The 20,971-nt window shown below is 54.2% G+C and overlaps 1 protein-coding gene across 4 annotated transcripts in view; it reads left to right on the forward strand.

Annotated features, from left to right (window-relative positions):
* MBP (myelin basic protein) overlaps positions 1-20,971 on the forward strand; it is an 88,713-nt gene that overhangs the window by 42,175 nt on the left and 25,567 nt on the right. The window contains exons 3-4 of one of the 4 annotated variants that reach the window (XM_036093748.2): positions 11,812-12,248; positions 19,020-19,097. In XM_036093748.2, coding sequence (XP_035949641.1) covers positions 11,812-12,248; positions 19,020-19,097 — 515 coding nt within the window. Of the gene's footprint in view, positions 1-11,811; positions 12,249-19,019; positions 19,098-20,971 lie in introns of those variants that run through there. The other 3 variants (XM_036093746.2, XM_078060164.1, XM_036093747.2) reach the window with 3 other exon arrangements.

Raw genomic sequence — 20,971 nt, forward strand, 5'->3', positions numbered from 1 at the left:
TCCACTTTTCTTTAATTTTTGCTAGAGTGATTGTAGCTCTCAATACCTTGCACCTTCTTACCTTCCTGTTTATTTTGGGTGTCAAACTCTGGGGGAGAAGGGGACCTACAGAAAGCTTGAAGGGATTGGCCCAGCACTTCCTCCCGCGGTTCCTGTTGATGTATTATAGACGTGACACATGAAAATCACTGCAGGAATCTGAGCGTGATGCCCGGGCCCCACTTCAGCGTCAGCCCGGCTGGAGTCTGGGCTTCAGCACAGGCTGGTTCTGATGTTCCCTGGGGTAGAGGACAGCCCAGGCGTTCCTTCAGTGAGACCCATCTCCTCCCTGAAGGCAGTGGATCAGGAATGACACAGAGATCCTGAGCCTGTCAGGGAAACCGTGGGGAACGTGACCCCTTGGTGGCCCTGGAGACCAGTGGGATACCTCTCAAGGCACCCTCACCCCGCCCTGAGATTTGTGTGGACTCGGTCTGCGGGGCAGGGCACCCAGAGGCTGGAAAGTGCCCTGATTATCATGGGGTACAGCTTGGACCGAGAGCCCCTGTTCCAGCCTCGGAAGGGCTTTTTTTATTTGGCAGACATTTGTCCGCATGCTAGAGCGGTGCTTCCCTGGGCTTGTTAACACAGAGGCGGCTGGGCCCACCCCAGTTTCTAGTCAGCAGGTCCATCACAGGGCCGGAGAATTTGCACTTCTGGCAAGTTCCCAGGTAATGCTGATGCTGTGGAAGCTGGTCATGACCCCTCTCTCCTCCTCCATCCCCAGAGCTTTGCCAAAACCAGTCCGGATTTGTATCCCCTAAACCTCCGGATCTGCACTTTGCTCCAGCTCCAAAACCCTGACCCCTGCCCGGGCCACCATCGTCCCTTGCTCGGTGGGCCCCCCACCTCTCTGTTGGTCCCTGGCCCTGGCTTCTTTCCTCAGTGGAACCAGGGAGACTTTCTGAGAACATACATTTGATTATGTTGCTTCCTGGTTTAAAAAGCCTTCCTGGGGCTTCTCATGCATTTAGAATAAAGAACAAAGCACAGATTGCATGATTTTCAACACCCAGCATGCTCACGTTCTGCCTGCTGGGACCACGTTCCCCTCCGTGTCCAGGCCCCCTCCCACCTCCAGCTTTGGTGGCTCCTGTCTTCTGTGCCCAGGACCCCAGCCCCCTGGCATCTGGCAAACCCTTGCTCACCCACAGCCACAGGGAAGCTTCTCTGACCCCGAGGCCCTCCCACTAACGAGATTCTTTCCTTCCTGTAAAGTGTGTAGTTATCTGTGAGACTGATTAATTCCTGTCTCCTAACTCGAAAGCCCAAGAGGGCAGGAACTCTGTTTTGTTCACCTCCAACTGCTTCCCTGGACCCACAGTAGCCATGTCTCCATTTTCTGTTGCTGCGTCCCCAGTTACCACACACTTAGCAGCTGAAAACCACCCCTTGGAGCTCCTGGCTCTGTGGCGAGAAGTCCAGGCTGGCTGTAGCGCGTCCTGTGCTCAGCGTCACACAAGGCTGACGTCAAGGTGACTGCCAGGTCGGGCGCTTCTCTGGAGGCTAAGGGGGCCATCTACTTCCTGGCTCATGCAGGTTGTTGGTGGAGTTCAATTCCGTGTAGTTGTTGGGATCAGGTCCCCATTTCTTTGCTGGCTGTCATCCAGGATCACCCTTAGCAACTAGAGCCCCATCTCTGGACTCTGCACATAGACCCTCCATCTCTGAAGCCTGCAGTGGGGCTTCCCATCTTTTAATGCTTGCATGAGTGTCTCTCTGACCTCTGCTTCTGGTACCCACTAGAGAAACTCTCTGCCTTCAAAAGGCTACTGTGGTTGGACTGAACAGTCCCAGATAATCTTCTGTTTTCTATGTGATATAACATAATCACAAGGGATACCTTATCACTTTTACAGTTTTTTTAGGATTATGCAAGGGTGAGAATTATTGGGGGCCATTCTTAAGATTCTGCCTAACATAAGAATGAAATGAGTATTGGGTGGGTAGGTGGATGCATGGGTGGATGGGTGGGTGGGTGGATGGGTGGATGGATGAGTGGATAGGTGAGTGGGTAGATAGATGGGTGGATGGGGGGATGCATGGGTGAGTGGGTAGGTGGATGGATGGATGGATGAATGGATGGGTAGGTGAATGGGTGGATGCATGGATGGGTAAATGGGTGGTTGGGTAGGTGGTTGGATGCATGGATGGGTGAGTGGATGGGTAGGTGGATGGGTGAATGGATGGGTGGATGAGTAGATAGATGGGTGGATGGATGGGTGGATGGACTGGGTAGATGGGTGAATGGGTGGATGGGTGAATGCGTGGGTGGGTGGATGCATGGGTGGGTGGATGTGTGAGTGGATGGGTAGATGGATGGGTGGGTGGGTGGAAACTGTATAGAATCTTACTCTGTGCACAAGGTATTCCCAGAGTCATTTTTTTAAAATACTATAACAGCTAGAGTAACAAAAGCCCTAACTGATGGCTGGTCACCATGCACCAGTGCTAAGATACTTTATTACGTGCACCTCAAGGACTTGTCAGAGCAATACTGTGAGTGAGCTCCAATAATTCACCCCATTCTGCAGCTGAGGCACTCAGGACTTGAAGAGATGAACTCACGTGCTCAAGGCCACAGAGTAGGTGGTAGGACCAAGAACCAAAGTCAGCTGGATTTGACTTCAGCCAACCTTTGGTCTCACAGTCCAAATTCAGTTTAATTCTACCAGCGTTTACTGAGCCCCACTGGATAAAATGGACATAGAGGCAGGAATACTTTTGTTTTAGCTTATTTACTCCCCACGGAAAAGCAACTCAGTGTCCCTGTGAGGTCACTTCCTTGGGGGAAATCTCGTAGCCTCTCTGGGCCTGTTCATGGCAGGTGCAGAGTTACGGTGAGAACTGACAGAGGCTGCTCATGGCACAGAACCTATGTGTATATTGGGCTTTTTTTCTTAATCTCACATCTTGACACCAGCTGTGTTTGGGAAGCTAGCACCCACATTGTCAGATGAAGAAACTCAGGCCCTACAAGGCACGGACTCAGAGTGGAGCCCGGCCCGGCCCTCATGGGCTGCCTCCCCCGTGACCCCATTCCTGCCGTGGGAGGGCTCGAGGGCTGAGCTATTTAGAGCAAATAAAAACTATATGTTCTGGGTACACAAAGGAGGCATTCGTGTTGAGATGGGTGGGTTGATAAGATTCATTTGTGGAAAAGTTTTAAAGAAATCTCTGCGGGTAGCCTGGAGGGCGGCTGCATGCCTCTCATAGATGCAGAATTTCTGCCATAGCAGATCCACGGGCCACAACCATGGGCCTTTTTGTTTCCTTCCCCCTCCCTGGTGACCCCAAGCACAGCGAGCCAGGGACAGAAGTATTCCACAAACAAGGAGGGTCCTCTTCAGCTCTGGCCTACACTCGAAAATGCCATGGCTCCGCCCGCCCCGGCCCCCCCTCCCCCCGGCTCCTCTGCAGAGAGGGGCCCGGCTGGCCAGGTCAGGGGCACACAGGTACTCCCAGTGCCCCTTCTCCTTAAACCGATGGTCCGCCAAAGCATGGTCATGCGCACTTAGCATGGGCTCCAGGCTTGCCCTTTACTCCACTGGACAGCATGCTTGTCTCTGTCTCTTTATTTTTTTTTAAGATTTTATGTATTTATTCTAGAATAAATGAGCATGAGCATGAGCAGGGGGGAGGGGCAGAGGGAGAAGCAGGCTCTCCACTGAGCAGGGAGCCCGACACGGGACTCGATCCCAGGACCCCGGGATCATGACCTGAGCCGAAGGCAGATGCTTCACCGACTGAGCCACCCAGGAGCCCCAAGTCACTGTCTTTTTAGAGTGAGGTTCGGTCCAAGCCTGGCGTGTGGCAGGTCGATAGAAGGCAGCCCCTCACAGGAAAGGGCCCCCCGCCGTCTCCATCTCCCGGACAGGAGCTGGGCCTTGGGCAGAGACGCTGGTTCCCAGGTGGCTTTCCCTACTACAGAGCCCACAGGCCGCTTCCTGCTGCTGGCCCCTGGCTTTTCCATGGGGGCGCTCGACTCGAGTTGAATCGGAGCCCGCGGAACCACACGTTTGGTGTCCAGCACGGCGCCTCCAGCCCCCTCCATGGTGGGCAGTGGCTGATGGTCCACACACAGACCTGGCAAGATGCTTCTTCTGGGGCTTATCATACCAGTGGGATATGTCAGAGAACCCGTCTGCATGGCCAGTGTTAAAAACCTCACTTAGAAAGAGGGGTACTTCTGCCCAGAGATGGAGGCCGGGTCTTTGCCTCCACCTCAGAGTCCCCCCCAACACCCACATCTCATGGTTTCAGGCCTTCGGTGAGGAAGCTGGGGCCCCCCAGTGGCAATGTTCCCAGGAAGGCCACGTGGTCCTGCTTGGAGGTGGTCAGGGCGAGGCGGGGTGGGCCAGGTCCGCAGCTGTTATTCCCAGTGTCGGCTGTGAAGCACACCCCACCATGAAGAATCGCACTCCCTTTGCACACTGGCTGGTTTTTATTTTTGCACTTGGTTATAGCAGGTTTGAGGAACTTTAATTATGCTTCTCCTCTGTCAGGATGCTTTTATCTTAATCAATCCTCATGAAGACTCCAAGGAGAGTCTGTAATCTAGACTCTGGTGGTGGGACCCTCTGGGGTCCCGGCCCCCACCGCGGAGATCCCGCACCTTCAGGCCCAGAGTGACAAGGCAAAAAAGTTAAAAACAAGCAACAACAGAAAACACCTCCTTTACGGAAAAGCAAGCTGGAAATTTTGTTCCGATAGTAGATGACTAATTTCATACTTTCAGTGAAAATGAGAATCTGGCCCAGCCTCAGGTCTAAACAAAGGTAACAATCTCTGCCTCCCGTTTCTTCAGCTCTCCTGGAATCTCTGCTTGGGGGGATTGGAGCATGTTTGTGCCGAAGGAGCTGGTGTTCTGAGCGGCGATTGATGGGCAGGCTCGGGGAGGACCGGCTCCCCAGGCTGGAGGTGCCGGAAGGCGGGCAGGCGTGCTCTGGGAGGGTTATGTGCTCACCTGCAAAGCTGCCTTCCATAAAAATCCTGAAACAGTAGATCCACACCATCTGCCCGCCGACAGAAATGAACAGAATTTAGAAAGACCTCTGGAGGAGAGTTAATGTTGTCTTATTTCAGTGTAGAATCCTGGGCTTCTAGGTGGTTCTCCCTGGGCTGCAAGAGGCAGTACCCCTTCTGTCGGTTATTTGGAAGTGGGAGCTCTTCTGCAAAGGTCTGAAGTATTAGGTAACTTTTCTTTAGCTCTGTGCAGCCATCTCTATCTCAAGATCTTCTTGACTATAAAGAATGGCATGTGACTTCAGCTCGCCCACTCTGAAGGACGTGAACTTGGGTGTGCACGCCCTTGCTTGGCCCTGTCAACTTGTCCCCGTAACAGAGACCTGAATTAAGGTCAGTTGTGGTATTCCAGATTATACAATGGCTTCAGTCGTCTCAGTAATCTTTAAGATACCACGAGATGAAAAAATATGGGGAAAAAAAGTAAAAGTTAAAGCGTGAGTTTAAAAACAACAAATCAAAGACCAGATAATTGAAGATTTCCACCATTTTGTGGATTCGTTCCATAATGATAGTCCCTTTACTCTATGCCATGGTGCTGCTTTGAGTTAGAAACTAAGGATTAATCTGAGCAGTTATGAAAAATAAGACATGCTGGTGCATTTGGATCTATGGACGTATTTTTGGATAATGCTTCCTGAAAGGACTGGCAGCTAGGAATACAGACTGCAGATCACTCAGGAGAAAACTGTTGAGTGTAGCAGGACAACAGCTCATGCAGTTCCTCTGAGTTCTGCCATTGTGTATTTAGATGAAAGTCACCGAGTGTCCCAGCACCAGCGTCCCCGTCACTGAGTGAATGCCCTCTCCAGCCCAGGAGGGGGCCTGGCAGCCCCATTTAGAACTTTCTCCATGCAGGCTCCCCGCGATCTCGGGGTCCCTTCTCCAGGGGTACCACAGGACATCGCGAGCAGGGCGAGGTGCACGATCCGGGGAGGAGACAAGAAGGTGCCACGAGCCGGTCATGAGCCTGGGCATCTAGGAACGCTTGTTTCTAGCTGCTCGTTTTAGCTTTAGGAGTCCTACCGTTTCCTTAGGCAGTCGTCTGTCCTGTGAGCCCTAGACGAGATCCAGAAGCAGTGATTCTGGGCAGGCTCCTGTGGGGCCTCGGAGGCCGTGGTCCACCATATCTGAGGCCCGCCACAGGGAGGTGGCTTGGACAGTAATAAGCTGGGGACCCGTGTTTTTGAACCAGGAAGAATCCTAGCTCCTTGGGTGAAAAATCTCCAGAGTGGTGATACCGGATTCCTGAACTCAGCTTGTTTGGGTGTTGAACACTCATGAACATATTCTGGCAATGAGAGCCCACGGCTGGTGCGGGTGAGCAGGGGCGTGTGCAGGGAGACAGCCCCTCCCGCGCCTGCAAAGCCCGCTGGGAGCATCTGGGCCTCCTGTTCGCAGGTGGGGGCCCTGGCTGAGCTCTGCGCTCAGGGCAGGTGGCTTTCCGCAAAGGCCCTCCGCCTCTCCTCGTCAGTCCCTCTCTGTGAAGCGGCTGTGACCCACACATGGCGTAGCCGCCAATTATCTGCAGTGACATTTTCCCGTTTGGGGCAAACACCTCGTTGCAGGTAAAGCCACTCAGGGCAGGAGAAGCGCGGGTGCGAGGCCCCCAGAGCTGCAGCGTGCCGATCGCAGACCTGGGTTAACATCACCTCCCCCATCGGTTCCTATTTTCACTTTCCTGTGTTCTCAGTTTCCTCATAGGAAGGAAACTACCTGCTTCTAGGGCTGTCGACAATGCATCTGGAACGCCGTGCACAGGTGGCCAAGGCCTCCTTTCCCGGGGCTCTCGGTGGCCAACTGCGTGTGTGGGAGCTGGGGCTCTGGGCGGAAGCTGGGCACGTGCTGCTGACACGGGCCTTCAGGTATTTAGGCAAGAACGGCGCTGGGTCTCCCCATTCCGTAAGCACACACTCTGTTCAGTGACCTGCCCGAGGCCGTCAGCTAGTTAGAGGGGCTGAAGCTAGTCTCCCGGGCCCTTCTCTGCTGCCCTGCAGACCTCTGCCCTCCTTGGCCCTGACTCTGGACACTGCTGTCCACGGCTTTGCAGTGTTGGGCGTTTCTCCACCCCCCACGCGGTCAGGTGCTGCCCGCGGTCGGGCGCCCCCCACGCGGTCAGGTGCTCTCCAGCGGACTGCAGAGCAAAGTGGACGAAATGGCTTGTCAGGTCAGTCCCCCTCAACGTGTCATGGTCATTACGGGCACCCAGGCCTAACTGCAGGAACTCGGATTTGGAGTTTATGAGAGAATAGAGCAGGGGGACTAAATTCTTTATTCTGCTACCTCAGAGCCAAGCCGACTGATTAAATTTAGAATATTACAAAACCTCTGCATGGCCAGAAAGAATTAGATTATACAACTGAAATTCATTTCTAAGCCAGAGCTCCTTAGACTGGTGTAGAACCCTTTCAGGACCGAAGGGAAATCTTCACTTAAAAATAAGAATACAGAAAGCAATTTAACAGCTGCAGGGGCAACAGCTAAGTCTTCTAGCAAAGAAGGGGGTGGTATTTGGCTTCTGTTCTGTCCTTTTGGAGGAATGGCCCCGCACACATCAGCGTGTCTGATCGGACAGTCTTGCTGGGCACCTGGTGCGAACGTAGCTCCCCGCGGGATGAGATGGAGGCCGAACTCGGCAGGGCCCCTGGGACACGCCGCCGGCTGGAGGGGAGCTGGCAAACCCACACGCTTCTCAGGATCGGGGGGCGGCCGCCCTCAGCTGCTGTGCGGCCCTGACCAGTGCAGCTGCTTTCCCGGCCAGGTGCCCAGCGCAGGCCTCCGGGCGCTCAGGACGTGGCGCAGGGAGGCAGGAGAGCAGAGGCCTGAGCGCATGAGTCGGGCACCCGTGCGGGGACATGTTGGGGCGCGAGCGGAAGAACAGGCGGGCGAGCCTGTCCTTGGTGCCGGTGGCGCTGGGGAGGCCCTGGGGGCTGCACGAGGACCGTGGCCTGTGAGGCCCTGGGCAGGTGCTTCCAGCCGCTGGGGGTGGATGGAATCCCAGGGGAGGCTGAAGCCTGCGGACCAGTGATGACGATGTAGCGAAACCCCTGCATAACGTGGCAGAAAAGAAAAGAAAAGAACAGAACAAGAAAGCAGGTGGTTGTAGTCAGTCAAGTAAGAAATAATCCGGGGGGGAAGCCGCAGGATTTGGGACAGCTGCCTGCCGGGGCTCCATGGGCAGAAGGAGCCAGACTCACAGGCAGCGGTAGGACCACGGTGACCTGCGGCGGGAGCCTCGCTCGGGTTCCGGCCTCTGCGAGTCTCTAGCCGTGCGCACGCTGCCCCAGTGTCAGCCGCCCGCGGGGTGGGTGTCCCTGCTGCAGAAGCCCCTCTCGAGTGAGTGACGGCTCTGTTCCTCAGGGGTGTTCTGGGAAGCCCTCCTGGGACTTTAACAGCATTACTTGCAGAAGTCCAGTGCATTTCCCACCAAAGTTCTGGAGGTCATTCTAGCGATTGGATTGAGGTGGGCTTTTTTTTTTTTTTTTAATTGCAAATTCCTGTAGAATTTGAACAACACTAGAGCATTCTAAGTGTGTCTTCTGGCAGAATCCGACCCATGCCTCACAAATCGTGCACTAAACGCTATGCTCCATAGTTACCGTCTAAATAAAAACTCTGCATCGGGCTTTAATTTGATGAAAGCTGATATTATTTGACAAATTAAAACTGCACTCGTCCCGACCAAAAATGCTGCCCATCCACAGATTTCGGCCGCTGCCCATGCCCTTGTGCTCAGAGAAGCTACATTCAGGACACGATGCCCTTCTCTGTGCCTCACAAACAGCCCTATTCAGGGACACAAAGCCTAACTGTTGTACAAATACTAGTATTCAGATGCGTTTGTGTTTTGTTAATGCGTTTAATCACGTACAATATAGCTTTTGTTTCTCTTCCACATTTGCATTAATTTATATCAGCCACAGAATATAAAGCACAGCTAGAAATTCAGACCCCATTTCTGTGGCAACCAATAAATTATCTGTGCGTCCCTGCAAAAACCTACAGCTTGATGCCAGCCGCGGTGTTTTCCTGTCACTACAGGGCAGGGAGGCCTTACGTGGATGCATCATAATAATTGTGTTCTTATGGATTTGAATTTCATCAGTGGTCGGAGAAGATGGGCCATGCTCTAAGTGACGTATCTCTAAGGCACCTCACAACTGCGTGCTGTCTCGTAGGGGCTGGAATGAGGTCACGGTGATCCCGGGTACCAGGTGTCCGCCTTGAACTTTGTCCCTGGCAAACACTGAGGACATATGTTGGGGGGACGTACTCTTCTTTGGAGATACAGGTGAAGACAGTGTCTGCCTGTCATAGTGTCATTCATGGGACCATCTGACCAATGTGATTTTGTTGAAAGGGCGTGGAATCATCTGCCTTTTCTGACTGATGTGTTAGTGAAAGTGTGTGTTGTAGATGCACACACTTCTGAGAAGACGTGTAACGGAAGGAAGAGGCGCTGCCTCCACTGGGTCCCTCCCGGTCCCCGCAGGGGCCCTCCGTGGCCTCCCCTTCGTCTCTCCCGTGGCCAGCAGTCCCACCCACTTGTGCCCACCTGCAGGCCCAGCCACCTTCTGCCTGGAAGTCTGGTCCCGTCCACATCCCACAGCGGTCTCTGGTCCCTCTTGGGAGCCTTTCCTGGCCCCTGAGGCCTGTGCAGTCTTGACCAGGCACCTGGGCCTCCCACCCAGCTGCTCCTCTCACCAGTCCCTCCGGCTCCAGGCCTTTCTGCTGGGCGTCCGGCCCCTGCAGAGGCACCCCCACTCCGCCCCAGTGCGCCCCTGGACCACTCCCTCCATCCCTCAAGGGGCCTCCCTGAAGCCCCGTACCCTGCCCTGCTCTGCTGTCTTAACTAGCATAGGCTGGTAGGAAACTACACATGGTGTTTGTGTCCTGTGGCTGCAGCAACAAATAACCACAAACCGGGTGATTTACGACGACCAGAAGTTCCTCTCTCACATTCTGGAGGCCGGGAAGCTGGAACCAGGGTGTCAGCCGGCTCTCAGGGACGATCCATGTCTCTTACCTTCTGGTGTCCCCGCATCTCTCCAGTCCCTGCTGCCATCACGCGGCCTCTGCCCTGTGTGTCTCTGTCTCTGTCCAAAGCCCCCTCTTTTTATAAGGACACCAGTCACTTGGTTAGGCCCACCCTCTTCCAGTACAACCTCATCTTACCTTGCTTATTTTTTTTTATTATTATGTTATGTTAATCACCATACATTACATCATTAGTTTTTGATGTAGTGTGCCATGATTCATTGTTTGCGTGTAACACCCAGTGCTCCATGCAGTATGTGCCCTCTCTAATACCCATCACCAGGCTAACCCATCCCCCCACCCCCCTCCCCTCTAGAACCCTCAGTTCATTTCTCAGAGTATCTACAAAACACCCTATTTCCAAATAAGTTCACATTCACAGGGACTGGGGTTTAGGATGGGGACCTGCCACTTTGGGGGACACTTCATTTCAGAACATTCATTTCAATCAATGTTCATGAGACAAGGACCACATCTTGTTCATTACTGCAGCACAAACATCTAGCTCAGTACATTACACTTATTAGGTGCTCAGTCAGTAATGGATGAGTGGCTGGGTGGGTGGATGGATGGTTGGGTGGGTGGATGTTTGGGTGGGTGGCTGGGTGGTTGGGTGGCTGGGTGGTTGGGTGGCTGGCTGGGTGGGTAGCTGGCTGGGTGGGTGGATGGATGGTTGGGTGGATGGAATTTTGGGGGTGTGGCTGGGTGGTTGGGTGGCTGAGTGGCTGGGTGTTTGGGTGGTTGGGTGGGTGGGTGGGTGGAGGAATGCATGGGTGACTGGGTGGAGGGATAGCTGGGTAGACAGATCTGTGGGTGGTTAGGTAGGTAGGTGGCTAAGCAGATTAATGGATAGGTGGGTGCTGCTGTTGGGTAAATGTCAGTGAACAGATTGTGGGTAGTTGGGTGGATAAATGGATGGATGGATGGTGTTACAGGTAAGTGTGAGTAAATCCACATTTTCTCTAAATAAGTAACTAAGGGTGAAGTGAGTGGACATGCACTTAAACCTAACTTGCAACTTGAGAGCAAAATGGGTGTATTGCCGTTCTGGAAGGAAATGCTTTATTTTTGTATGTATGTAAGAGGTATAGGATGGTGCTAGAGCACATAGAACATTCCCACTTCAAACTTTATCACTGTGGCTGCTTACAGAAGAAGAGCCACATGAAAATGTCCTGAATAAGCAGTTCTCTAGTGCAAGAGCCTCTTGTGGATTCTGGAAACTAAAGAATTCTAAATGTCCTGTTTCTTTAGGGCATATATTACAAAAAGACGTGGGAAGTTCCACTTTCATCAAGAACACTAAAAATACCTTTGGTCAAATCAGTGCTCCCAGCACGTTTAGCTTATGCACCAGTGAAGTTTTAGAGATTGAATGTCCCGCAGTCCTGGCCTGTCCACGCACAACCATGGCAGCACCCAGGGGTGACTGCCGCGTCCGTGCCGGCCGCTTCAGCGGGAAGCCGGGGTGCGCTTGGCCTAGGGGGCCAGACCTCGAGTAGGGGCCCTGAGACAAGACCTGCAAGTAGGACACTCAGGGCAGATCGGGTCCTGCCAGAAGCCGTCTGGGGCTGCCACGTAGCTTGCCGGCCCCGCGCACATTCTGTGGCTTTGGTAGGAGACAAGCAGGTCCCTCGCCCTGGAAGAAAGCGGCATTGTCCCTCGCTCTGCTTTGCACGGCCCGTGTTCATGTCTCACTGTTGTTTGCAGGGGAGGCAGATGTGGAGCAGAACAATGGGACCCCCTCTCAGGACACAGCGGTGACAGACTCCAAGCGCACAGCGGACCCAAAGAATGCCTGGCAGGACGCCAACCCAGCTGACCCCGGGGGCCGCCCCCACTTGATCCGCCTCTTTTCCCGAGATGCCCCGGGGAGAGAGGACAACACCTTCAAAGACAGGCCCTCGGAGTCAGACGAGCTCCAGACCATCCAAGAGGACAGTGCAGTCAGTCCTGAGGGCCTGGATGTGATGGCGTCACAGAAAAGACCCTCCCAGAGGCACGGATCCAAGTACCTGGCCTCAGCAAGCGCCATGGATCACGCCAGGCATGGCTTCCTCCCGAGGCACAGAGACACGGGCATCCTTGACTCCCTCGGGCGCTTCTTTGGCGGTGACAGGGGTGTGCCCAAGCGGGGCTCAGGCAAGGTGAGCTCTGAGGAGTAACTAGGGGCACACGGAACGTGTGTCCACTTTAGTTGACAAGGAAAAGGAAGGAAAGTCAGCAGGTGAGCTAAGCCCTGGCAGAGATCCTGGCGCAGCCCCTCCGCCGTCTAGCTGCTGTCCTTGCTGGCCATGCTCGCGGCCGCGGGCAGGGGGCGGCAGGGGGGCTGGGTTGCTGCTTTTGCTGCATTTCCACACAACTCAGCCTCCTTCCCCTCCTCGCAGGGGATGCAGTGGGGATGTGGCTCAGGAATGCAAGAACATTCTGAATTCTGCATCCCTGGGGGGCATGGCGTGGGCGTCGTGGGCACTGTCCGGGGTCTCACGCTCGGGGTTTTGTGGCTGATTCCGCTTCTGTGCCCACGCTTTTGGGGTCGACACTGGGTTGTGCTCATTTTCCTTGGCATCCGTGCTGCTAGCTTCGCGTGGTCTTGCAACAATCGTGCGATTGAGGACTTTTGAACAAACTCGAAATTTAAATTCGCCTTGAGCAAATTGTGTCTTTTATCTGAGTTATTTAGGGGAAAGGGGTGGAGGGATCCTTGCGTGTGCCTATGAATCAGAACTGTATTATTTTGTTATTCCATTAATTCGAATAGAGAATCTGTGAGGTTTCACTATGTAAGTGTTCTGTAGATACAAATTGTACCAGGAGGGAAAAAGCTCCCATCGTGTCCGTTCCCAGCCTCGGCTCCTGGAGTGGATGGTGGCTGGGTCATCTATGGTGGTGGTCCATCAGAGAGCTGAGTCCCAAGTGGCTTTGCTATAGCAAACACATAGCATGTCCTGTGCCTCTTTCGGGTGCTGTCTTAGCTGGGTCCTTTGGGAAGGAGAGGGTCTTCTCAAGAAAGCCCGGGTTTATTGCTGTGCTCACAAAACACACACGATGTAGCTTTTCCCCTGGCCGTGCGTCCTGCTGATCCTGAAAGTCCTGGGAATGTAAAGATTCTTTTGAGTGAAGTGTGGAGCAGGGGCCCTGACTTGCAATTTTAAAGGAGTTTCTAAAATTTACTTTAGTGTCTGGCTACAATTTTTTAAATTCCTGAGGATTGTGAAATCGTTGAACGGTGAACGGGAAGGCAGTTTGGCCGCGCGGGAATTAGGGCGCCGGCAGGCTCAGTGCGGCTAATGTGTCTCTCGCATCTGCCCCCGGGTGCCGACATCTCCCACGTGACACTTGTCGTGACTTGTGGTGACTAACACTTGCCATGTCTTCAGTGCTAACAGGGTCCACCTTCTGCTTGCTTCTTTTAGTGTCCGTCTTTGCAGACGGTTGCTTTAACTTTGGGGCAGTCTTGCGTCACCCTAAAACGGTGGTCGTCTGACTTATTTCCAATGCTGATTTCAGTCTGAGGTGCTTTTGGAGCACAGCTATGAAACCACGCCAGACTGGCTGCCGAGTTGAGTCTTGCGGTTATTCTCAGCCCCCAGTAGGCATGCAGCATCGCCAGTTTGAAAGCTTAAGCTATTCTGCTTCACTCAAGGTACAGGAAAAAATATATTTACACTGTGCAGAAAAGATTAAATCGCTGTATAGCATATATTATAAAACAAGCTTCATTTCAGTGGTAATGGTCTAAATTAAAATTGTGAATGCATTGATATCAATCATTGTGACTTTATTTCAGAATGGATATATACATATGTGTGTACGTGCATCCGTGTTTGTTCTCCTCTATGTAGAAGTACAACCGTTGTTGCTTTAATACTTTCAAAGAAAAGATTCATCTCAGAAGTAGGCATCAACTTTGCAAAATAGTGTTGCCCGATTATCAAGGATCCAGAGAAATCAGAATATTTTCACAGGATTTTTAAAAATGAAAATCATGTTTAAACAATTGTTTCAGAATTTTTGAAGTATCAATTCTGTTCACTACTGAATGTTGAATAAAGAGGATTTAAAAATGAACAGCCTTGCCTTTTGCTGCCAGAGAAGTCCGTTAGAGTTTGCACGCGTCGTCGCATAGCGGCTTCCCACGGACGCAGGCCCGGGATGCCTTCCCGTGTAGCGTCTGCTGAAACCAGTATCTGTTCGGCACCCCTGTTTTACTGTGGACTCTTTGTTTGCTCTTAAACACTGGAGATGTGAGCTTAAGACCTCTCCGCCCAGGCACACGCCCACGAGGGCCTTAGGATTCTGGGGCATTTACCGGTGCGGACCGCGAGGGGTGATTCTGTGGCTTTGTTTCTGTTCTTGCTTTGCTCTGTGCGTTGTAAATCAGCAGAGCCCTCATCTTATAGAAAGGTCTTTGGATTGAGGCTTGAGAGAAGAGAAGCAAAAGGCCTGATTATTGTCCCTAAAAGCCCATTTCATGTTTCCACCATTTGTCATTCCCGAGACAGTTGTCTCAGGTACATGGGATCCTAAAGAGCACCCCCAGGCCTGAGAGTCGGCTTCCCCACCTGGGGTGTAAAGTTGGGGGGAAGCAATTATTCTGCTTGTCTGTCTGCAGTGGTTTTTCCTGGTAGAATCGTGCAAGGCTGAAGGCAAGGCCCCTGGGAAGGAGGGTGTTGGTCCGGGGACCCCTCCGCGGCCCCCCACTCCCCCGAGGCCACGTGGCGCTTCCAGCCCTGGGTTGGTGCTGCCCCCCCATCCTCAGAATGCATTGACAACACCCACCCTTGTGTGGCCTGGCCTTGACATTCAAGGAAAGTGCATTATAAATTCCTGGAGGAGGCATATTCTTTTGCGAGCCCTAAAGGAAGAGCATATTTATGGAGAACGTGCTCTTTTGTTGCAGGAGGAAAGAAGGGTTGTGTTGTTGCCACCCAAAGAACAGCTCTCCCAGCTCCCTGGAGTGTGGGGCCTCAGGCAATGGGCAGGCCTTTAGGAAAACAAAGGAGAAAATGCATGGGGTCTTTGTGGAAGGTGCCCTCCAGAGCGGCCACCCCCCACTTGCTGCTCCCCTTGTCAGACCTCACCCCCTCCACGGGGTACAGTGGCCAAAGCCTTGAGCCAAGGAATCGCTTTGGAAACTGCCTTTGTTCCTTTTTATCTGCAAGGGGGGAGGTTTTAGGAAGTAACTAAGCTGGACACAGTGATATGCCCCCTGGGCCTTCCCCAAGTAAGAACATGCCCCTCTCAGATTTCTCCAGACCAGGGTATTTTAAAGAGTTTTTTAAAGTTAGTCCCACACTGATGATTGTACCTTTCTGTCCTGAGTAACCTGCTCTGCTCAGCATCCTGTCATTCAGCACTGTTATTTCCGTGCCTCTAATTTTGATTGTATGGGATGAAAATCATTTGTCGTTTACCGCTATGGGGTATGATCAATCTTGTAAATCAATCACCATGTTCTGTTTCCCGTTTTTTTTCCCCACTTCAACTTCGTTTAACATTTAGTTCTACCATCACTTAATGCTTCATCGTTAACATAATATCCCAATTTTGTAGCTATATTCTGTAATCCTGTGGGGAGTGTAGTGTGCAGAGGCTGAGGAGGGACATGGTAGGAAGCGTGTGGAGGGCCCCCCCTGCCATGTGGCACCTGACCCCCGAGTCCAGGGCCTGGGGACCTGCATGCTCCCTCTCAGCAGAGAGTTTCTGCTCCCAGGAGTGCAGCCCCGCACACGAAACCAAGTTGAATGTCTGTGCGAGGCTGTGTGTCCGTGATCTGGCCGTCAGTCCGGTGCTTCAGTTTGCCCGGAGATTTGGCCACAGCTCTTCCTAGAGAACAGACAATGTGGCAGGTGTATTTCAAACAAAGACTTTCTGAGATGTCCCCCAGGAATATCTTTATGAAGTGTTACTACTCTGATCAATTCTGGATCAGCGGCTTCCCCAGCTCGGCTGCGGGCAGTTTACTGTGGACCCCGTTGTCCATGGACCCTCAGTGTCCAGTGTCCCGTGGCTTCAGTGGGCGAGATCTGCATTCGGGCGGGTGGCCCCACTCCGGGGGGGTCCTGCCACGTCTTCCGTGTGAGCCACGCGTCTGCGTGTCATGTTGATGTGTCTAATGGTGATCGCCTTCTGGTGAGTGTTATGTATGCCTGTTTGATTTTGTGATGAACTTTTGCTTCATATATATTTCTTCTTTTTTATGCACTCATTAAACTTTGTAACAGACCAAGGGTGTTGTGCTAACTGCACGTGAATTTTTCACGTTGTCTTCTTTGGGGTCCCCCCCACGAAGTGCATTTAACACAGGTATTCTCGCGGGCTCCTGACAGGACAGCCAGCAGGTGAGGGTGAGGGCCCAGCGCCCGCCCCCTCGGCACGCGGAGGTCGGTTTCTCACTCTGTGCTTTTGCACAAAGACTTTATTCTCTTCTCTCCGTGGACGGCTCCGTGTCCTGGTCTGTCATGGCTGTTCTCGTTCCCCTGGATGTGTCCATGTCTGTGTGCGAGCGCCGTCCCTGCTGAGGGGAAAGTGTGGGCACGGGGTAGACTCTGCCCTCCCTCTGTGTGTGTGGGGGGGACACAGCCCACTCAGCGGCGTTTCCCGAGCCACTGGGCACATGGGAGACCCATCCCGCCTGTGCGTCCAAGATGTCCCGGAAACCCCGGGGAGTCTGGACGTGGCAGTGCGCCGGCTCCTCCCAAGGATGCCAGTGAGCCTGGAGGTCATGGATAAGGTTGGGTCTTGGATGAACTAGAAATAAAAGCAACACACGATTCATTTGGATGCGTTCACCTGCGCAGCTTGCCCTCACTCCCCTCCCGCTACGTGCATTCACAGCAAGTACAGGGACAAATGTCACTGGTTTTCCTTTTGGTTGAAGGGTTAGATGTTTGGTGACAGGCTTGGCTGACTGGCTGATGGAGAGCTGGGCCTGACCTCGGAGGGAACGTATCCCAAGAGGGAAGAGCCCCTCCCCAGAGCTCCCGTAGCTGTAGGAAATGCAGAACCCGTAGAAATGGTAAGAGTCTCTCTGCAGGTCTCTCCCACCCCACTCTTAACTGCCCCGAAGCTGTCCTGCTTCAGAGGAAATAGTATAAAGTGGGGAGAGTTCCAGAAACAGGAATTGTTCCGAGGAAGCCCCTCGAACGAGGGCTCCTCTGAGGGGCACTTCCCGCCAGCCCCGTGGGGCGCACCCAGTGATGCACCAGCCCCTCCCGCACCTGTATGGGAGGTCAGGTGAGCTCGGCCACTGGGGTACCTCGTCCCCCTGCCGTCGCCCGTGAAGAGGATGCCCGTCTTCCCCCTCCTGCCCGTGCTGGGGGGGCTGCGTTCTCAGCCGCCCAGCCGCCTCGCCCCGAGCTGCGTGGCCAGCAGCCCACGGAGCCCTGCGTGCCTGGGGGGGGGGGGGTAGCTTGACACGGGTCCCCGGCGCGACCTGGAAACAGCTCAAGGAGCTGGTCTCCCTCGTTAACAAGGGGCATTGCTCTCAACGGGGAAACAAACTAGAAAATTCTTCTTTGCCTTTTGGCCAAGGGTGTCCGTGCCCGTCTGCCACCTGTCTGCCACCCTGGGGGGGGGCCTCACATCTTGTGGGGACGACCAGGCCCGATCGAGGCAGAAGCCGCGGCAGGCTCATCCACCGAGGCATTAACATAAACAATTGCCTCACTCTGGTAGGACTCCGTGCCTGGATTAAGGTCACCAGGGCTTCTCGCTCGAGTAGAAATCACCGCTCTCGCGTGGGGAGAATCAAGGGTGGGATGTACAGCTAAGCAGACTCACCCTAGATCTGCCTCGGGAAGCCCTGTGTGTTCACTTTGCAATAATATTTCTAGAACACACTAACATTCTCCTGTGTCATAACCACAGCTCATTCCTCACGTAACCCACCAGTGACCTGTTATTTTAAAAATCCATGTAATCTACAGCCAACTTGAGACATCTCTTAAAATCATTTACATCGATTTTATCTTTTGACCAATGTAAGGTACCTTCTCTCCCCGCCCATGAGCCCACCATTCTGCCGCATACAGTCAAACAAGGGGAACTCTCTGCAGGCCATTTACCTGGGCCCCACAGTCATGCTCTCTCAGCCACACCACTCAAAACTGGGTGATAATGCAGGTGCTCTCCTACAGCGAATAGAATCGGGGAGACACACAGGAGGAACAGACACTACTTAGGAAGATTTATCGCAACCGAGCTTAGAGTTAGGGTTAATGCACAGCTCACGTCCAGGCATGCTAAGTTAATATTACGGCTTCTAAATCTCACCAAGAGCAAGGAAGAATGTGAGACCGTGTAACCCCGAGTGGCCGCCTGGCATGACTTTGGCCACTCTGTTGCTCATAGAACTAATTCGTGGCGCTCTGTAGGAAGCGGGGAGGGCCGGCAGAGAGGGCACAGTGACCCCCGCAGAACGGATGTGGTTTCTCCTGTGAATCCCATGCCGAAGCTGTCACTCCTGTTGCAAAAGAAACAAACCTGTACAGTAAAGCTGCGAACCTTCTCTATCCCAGTGTAGACTTGAAAAGCCCTCTAGACGTCGCATCGGGCTGGAAGGCGCTTCCTCCCCTTCCTCGGTCCAAAATCTTACGGGCTGGTGCCCGCTACAATGTTAAGAAAATGTGGTCACATAATTGGGCTCAGGGCTCCAGAACTTTCCCCTAAATCTTTCTTCTTGTTCCTTTTTCTGACATCCTTCCCCCGGAGTGCTGGGGGCTCCCACTGCCGTCTCTGCCTTCCTCTGTCCCCTCGGTGGTCGCCATCCATCCTCCGCACGCCCTCACCCTCGGACCTCCGTCCCCCACTTACCCTCCTCCAAGCCCAGTCAGGAGGGGACGCTTGCTGGAGGACTTGGGGGCTCCGCCGGTGGTACCACATGGACTCAACCGCCACTCTGTGTCCCCTGGCAGGTGCCCTGGCTCAAGCAGAGACGGAGCCCTGTGCCCTCTCATGCCCACAGCCAGCCCGGGCTGTGCACCATGTACCAGGTAAGACGTGTGCTGACCCCCCAGGCCCCTCCTGTCCTCCTCGGTCAGCGGGGGCCGCATCCGGGCACGCTCCAGCCCGTGGGCTGCAGCAGGTGCAGCAGGTCTGGAGTGCCTGGGGGAGTCACGTTTGCAAAGCGAGGGGGCCAGGTCCTCAGGGGAAGCAAGCAAGGGTCAAGGTGAGAAGACCAAAAACTCTTGTTCAAGAGGCCTTTGAATTCCCAGGCGGGATCCTGCACAGATGACCCGCAAAGGGCCAGCTGTGGGGTCAGGGCAGTGGACGGGCCCCTGGGACCAGCGGGGCCTCAGCGGTTCCGCGGGCACCAGGGCACGGGGAGTCGGCTGCCACCGTGACATTGACCTGCCCTTGAAAACCAGGGCCTGATGTACACTGAGCGATTGCTAGTTGAATTGTCACATGACGTGTGTCCTTGGGAAGGTCGAAGGCGGGTGCTGTCCCCACATGGGCTCGGCGGGGCCTGCGCTGGGATGGAGGACGAGCCGTCACCTGTCCTCATCTGCTGCTCAGAGCACGGAGGGCCCACAGGTGAGTCCGGACGGCAGGGGGCATCAGGGAAGGCAGCATCACCCCAGAGGAGGTCCTGAGTCCACCAGGAGTCACCCTCCTACTTACGCACGGTGGCGGCCACCACACGGGTTTGCAGCCACGGGCCTACGCTTTCAGGTGACAGTGGGCGCCCGAGCCAGACACCTGAGTGTGTCACCTGGGGAGATGCAGAAGGTTGGGATCCCGTGCCTGAAGAGGATGGACGGCGTGGTGAGCGTACTGTCCCGACACGCTTGTGGACCATCCCCTCCCAGGAGCATCAGCGGGACAGCCTGTTGTCCAGCCCCTGTGGCCACTCGCTCCGTAAACGCCTCTCTCCGCAGCTCGTCGGTCAAAGCAACGCCCTCCCCGGGAGGCCAGTGCCCCCGGATGCTCCCTGAAGCCACCAGAGCGCGAAAGCCCCTGCCACAGCGGCCCCTGGTGCGCGTGACTGGGTAACAGTGGGCCCCACACCTGGGTGTGAAGCCCCCACATAGGGCCAGCTTGCCCCTTTCCCCCAAAACCGCTCCACGCCTCCCTGCCCCAGGCTCTCCTCCGCCGACCGAGACCGCTTCTGTCAGAAGCCGAGCTCTCCACGGACGGAGACGGGCTGTGCTCTTCGGGTGACACCAAGAATGTTGATTGTTCTCTTTTAAAAAACTACTTGGCAGAGAAAAAGCAACACCCCTCTCCTCCGCCTCTTCACCCCAGACCAGCTTCTGTGCGTGCATTAAAACAACCAGGCCTGAAAGAAAGAGTCTGCGCGACCCCATCTCTGGCCACCAGTGGGCACACTAAGGTTCAGAGGACACACTGCGGGGTTCCGGTCCTGGGTTCTTTGTATTTATTATTTGTTCATTTATGGATTCCCCCTAAATACTGGGCACCCCAAATGCGATTTGGATTGGCTTGCAAGAACACACGCGAGAATACTGAAACACGCACAGCACTGGCTAGCGGCGTGTATGTGTGCATGGTGCTCGCCTGTCTGCTGAGTGACCCGAAGTCGAAGACGGACCCCGAGTGGAAACCAAGGGCGAAGCTGCCACACGGACCAAGCCAGTGGGCTCCCCAAAGTCGTTACTGACAGTGCAGACCCTCCGAGGGCCTCGTCCACCCCCAGGGCCTCAGTGATCCCCGTGGCAGGTCCCCACCATGCGAAATGCTTTCCAGGAGGCGCCCGTGTGTCGGGTACACAGAGGACAGGCGGGCCGGGTCTGGGAGCCCCGGAACCTCCCTTCCGCAGGGAGAGACACTGCCATGCTGTTCTCACACTGAGGAGAGCAGTGCACCCGGGTCTTCTCTCCTCTCTGAGCAAGAGCTTCTGATG

Source organism: Halichoerus grypus, chromosome 13 (genome assembly GCF_964656455.1).
Source record: "Halichoerus grypus chromosome 13, mHalGry1.hap1.1, whole genome shotgun sequence".
NCBI lineage: Eukaryota > Metazoa > Chordata > Mammalia > Carnivora > Phocidae > Halichoerus > Halichoerus grypus.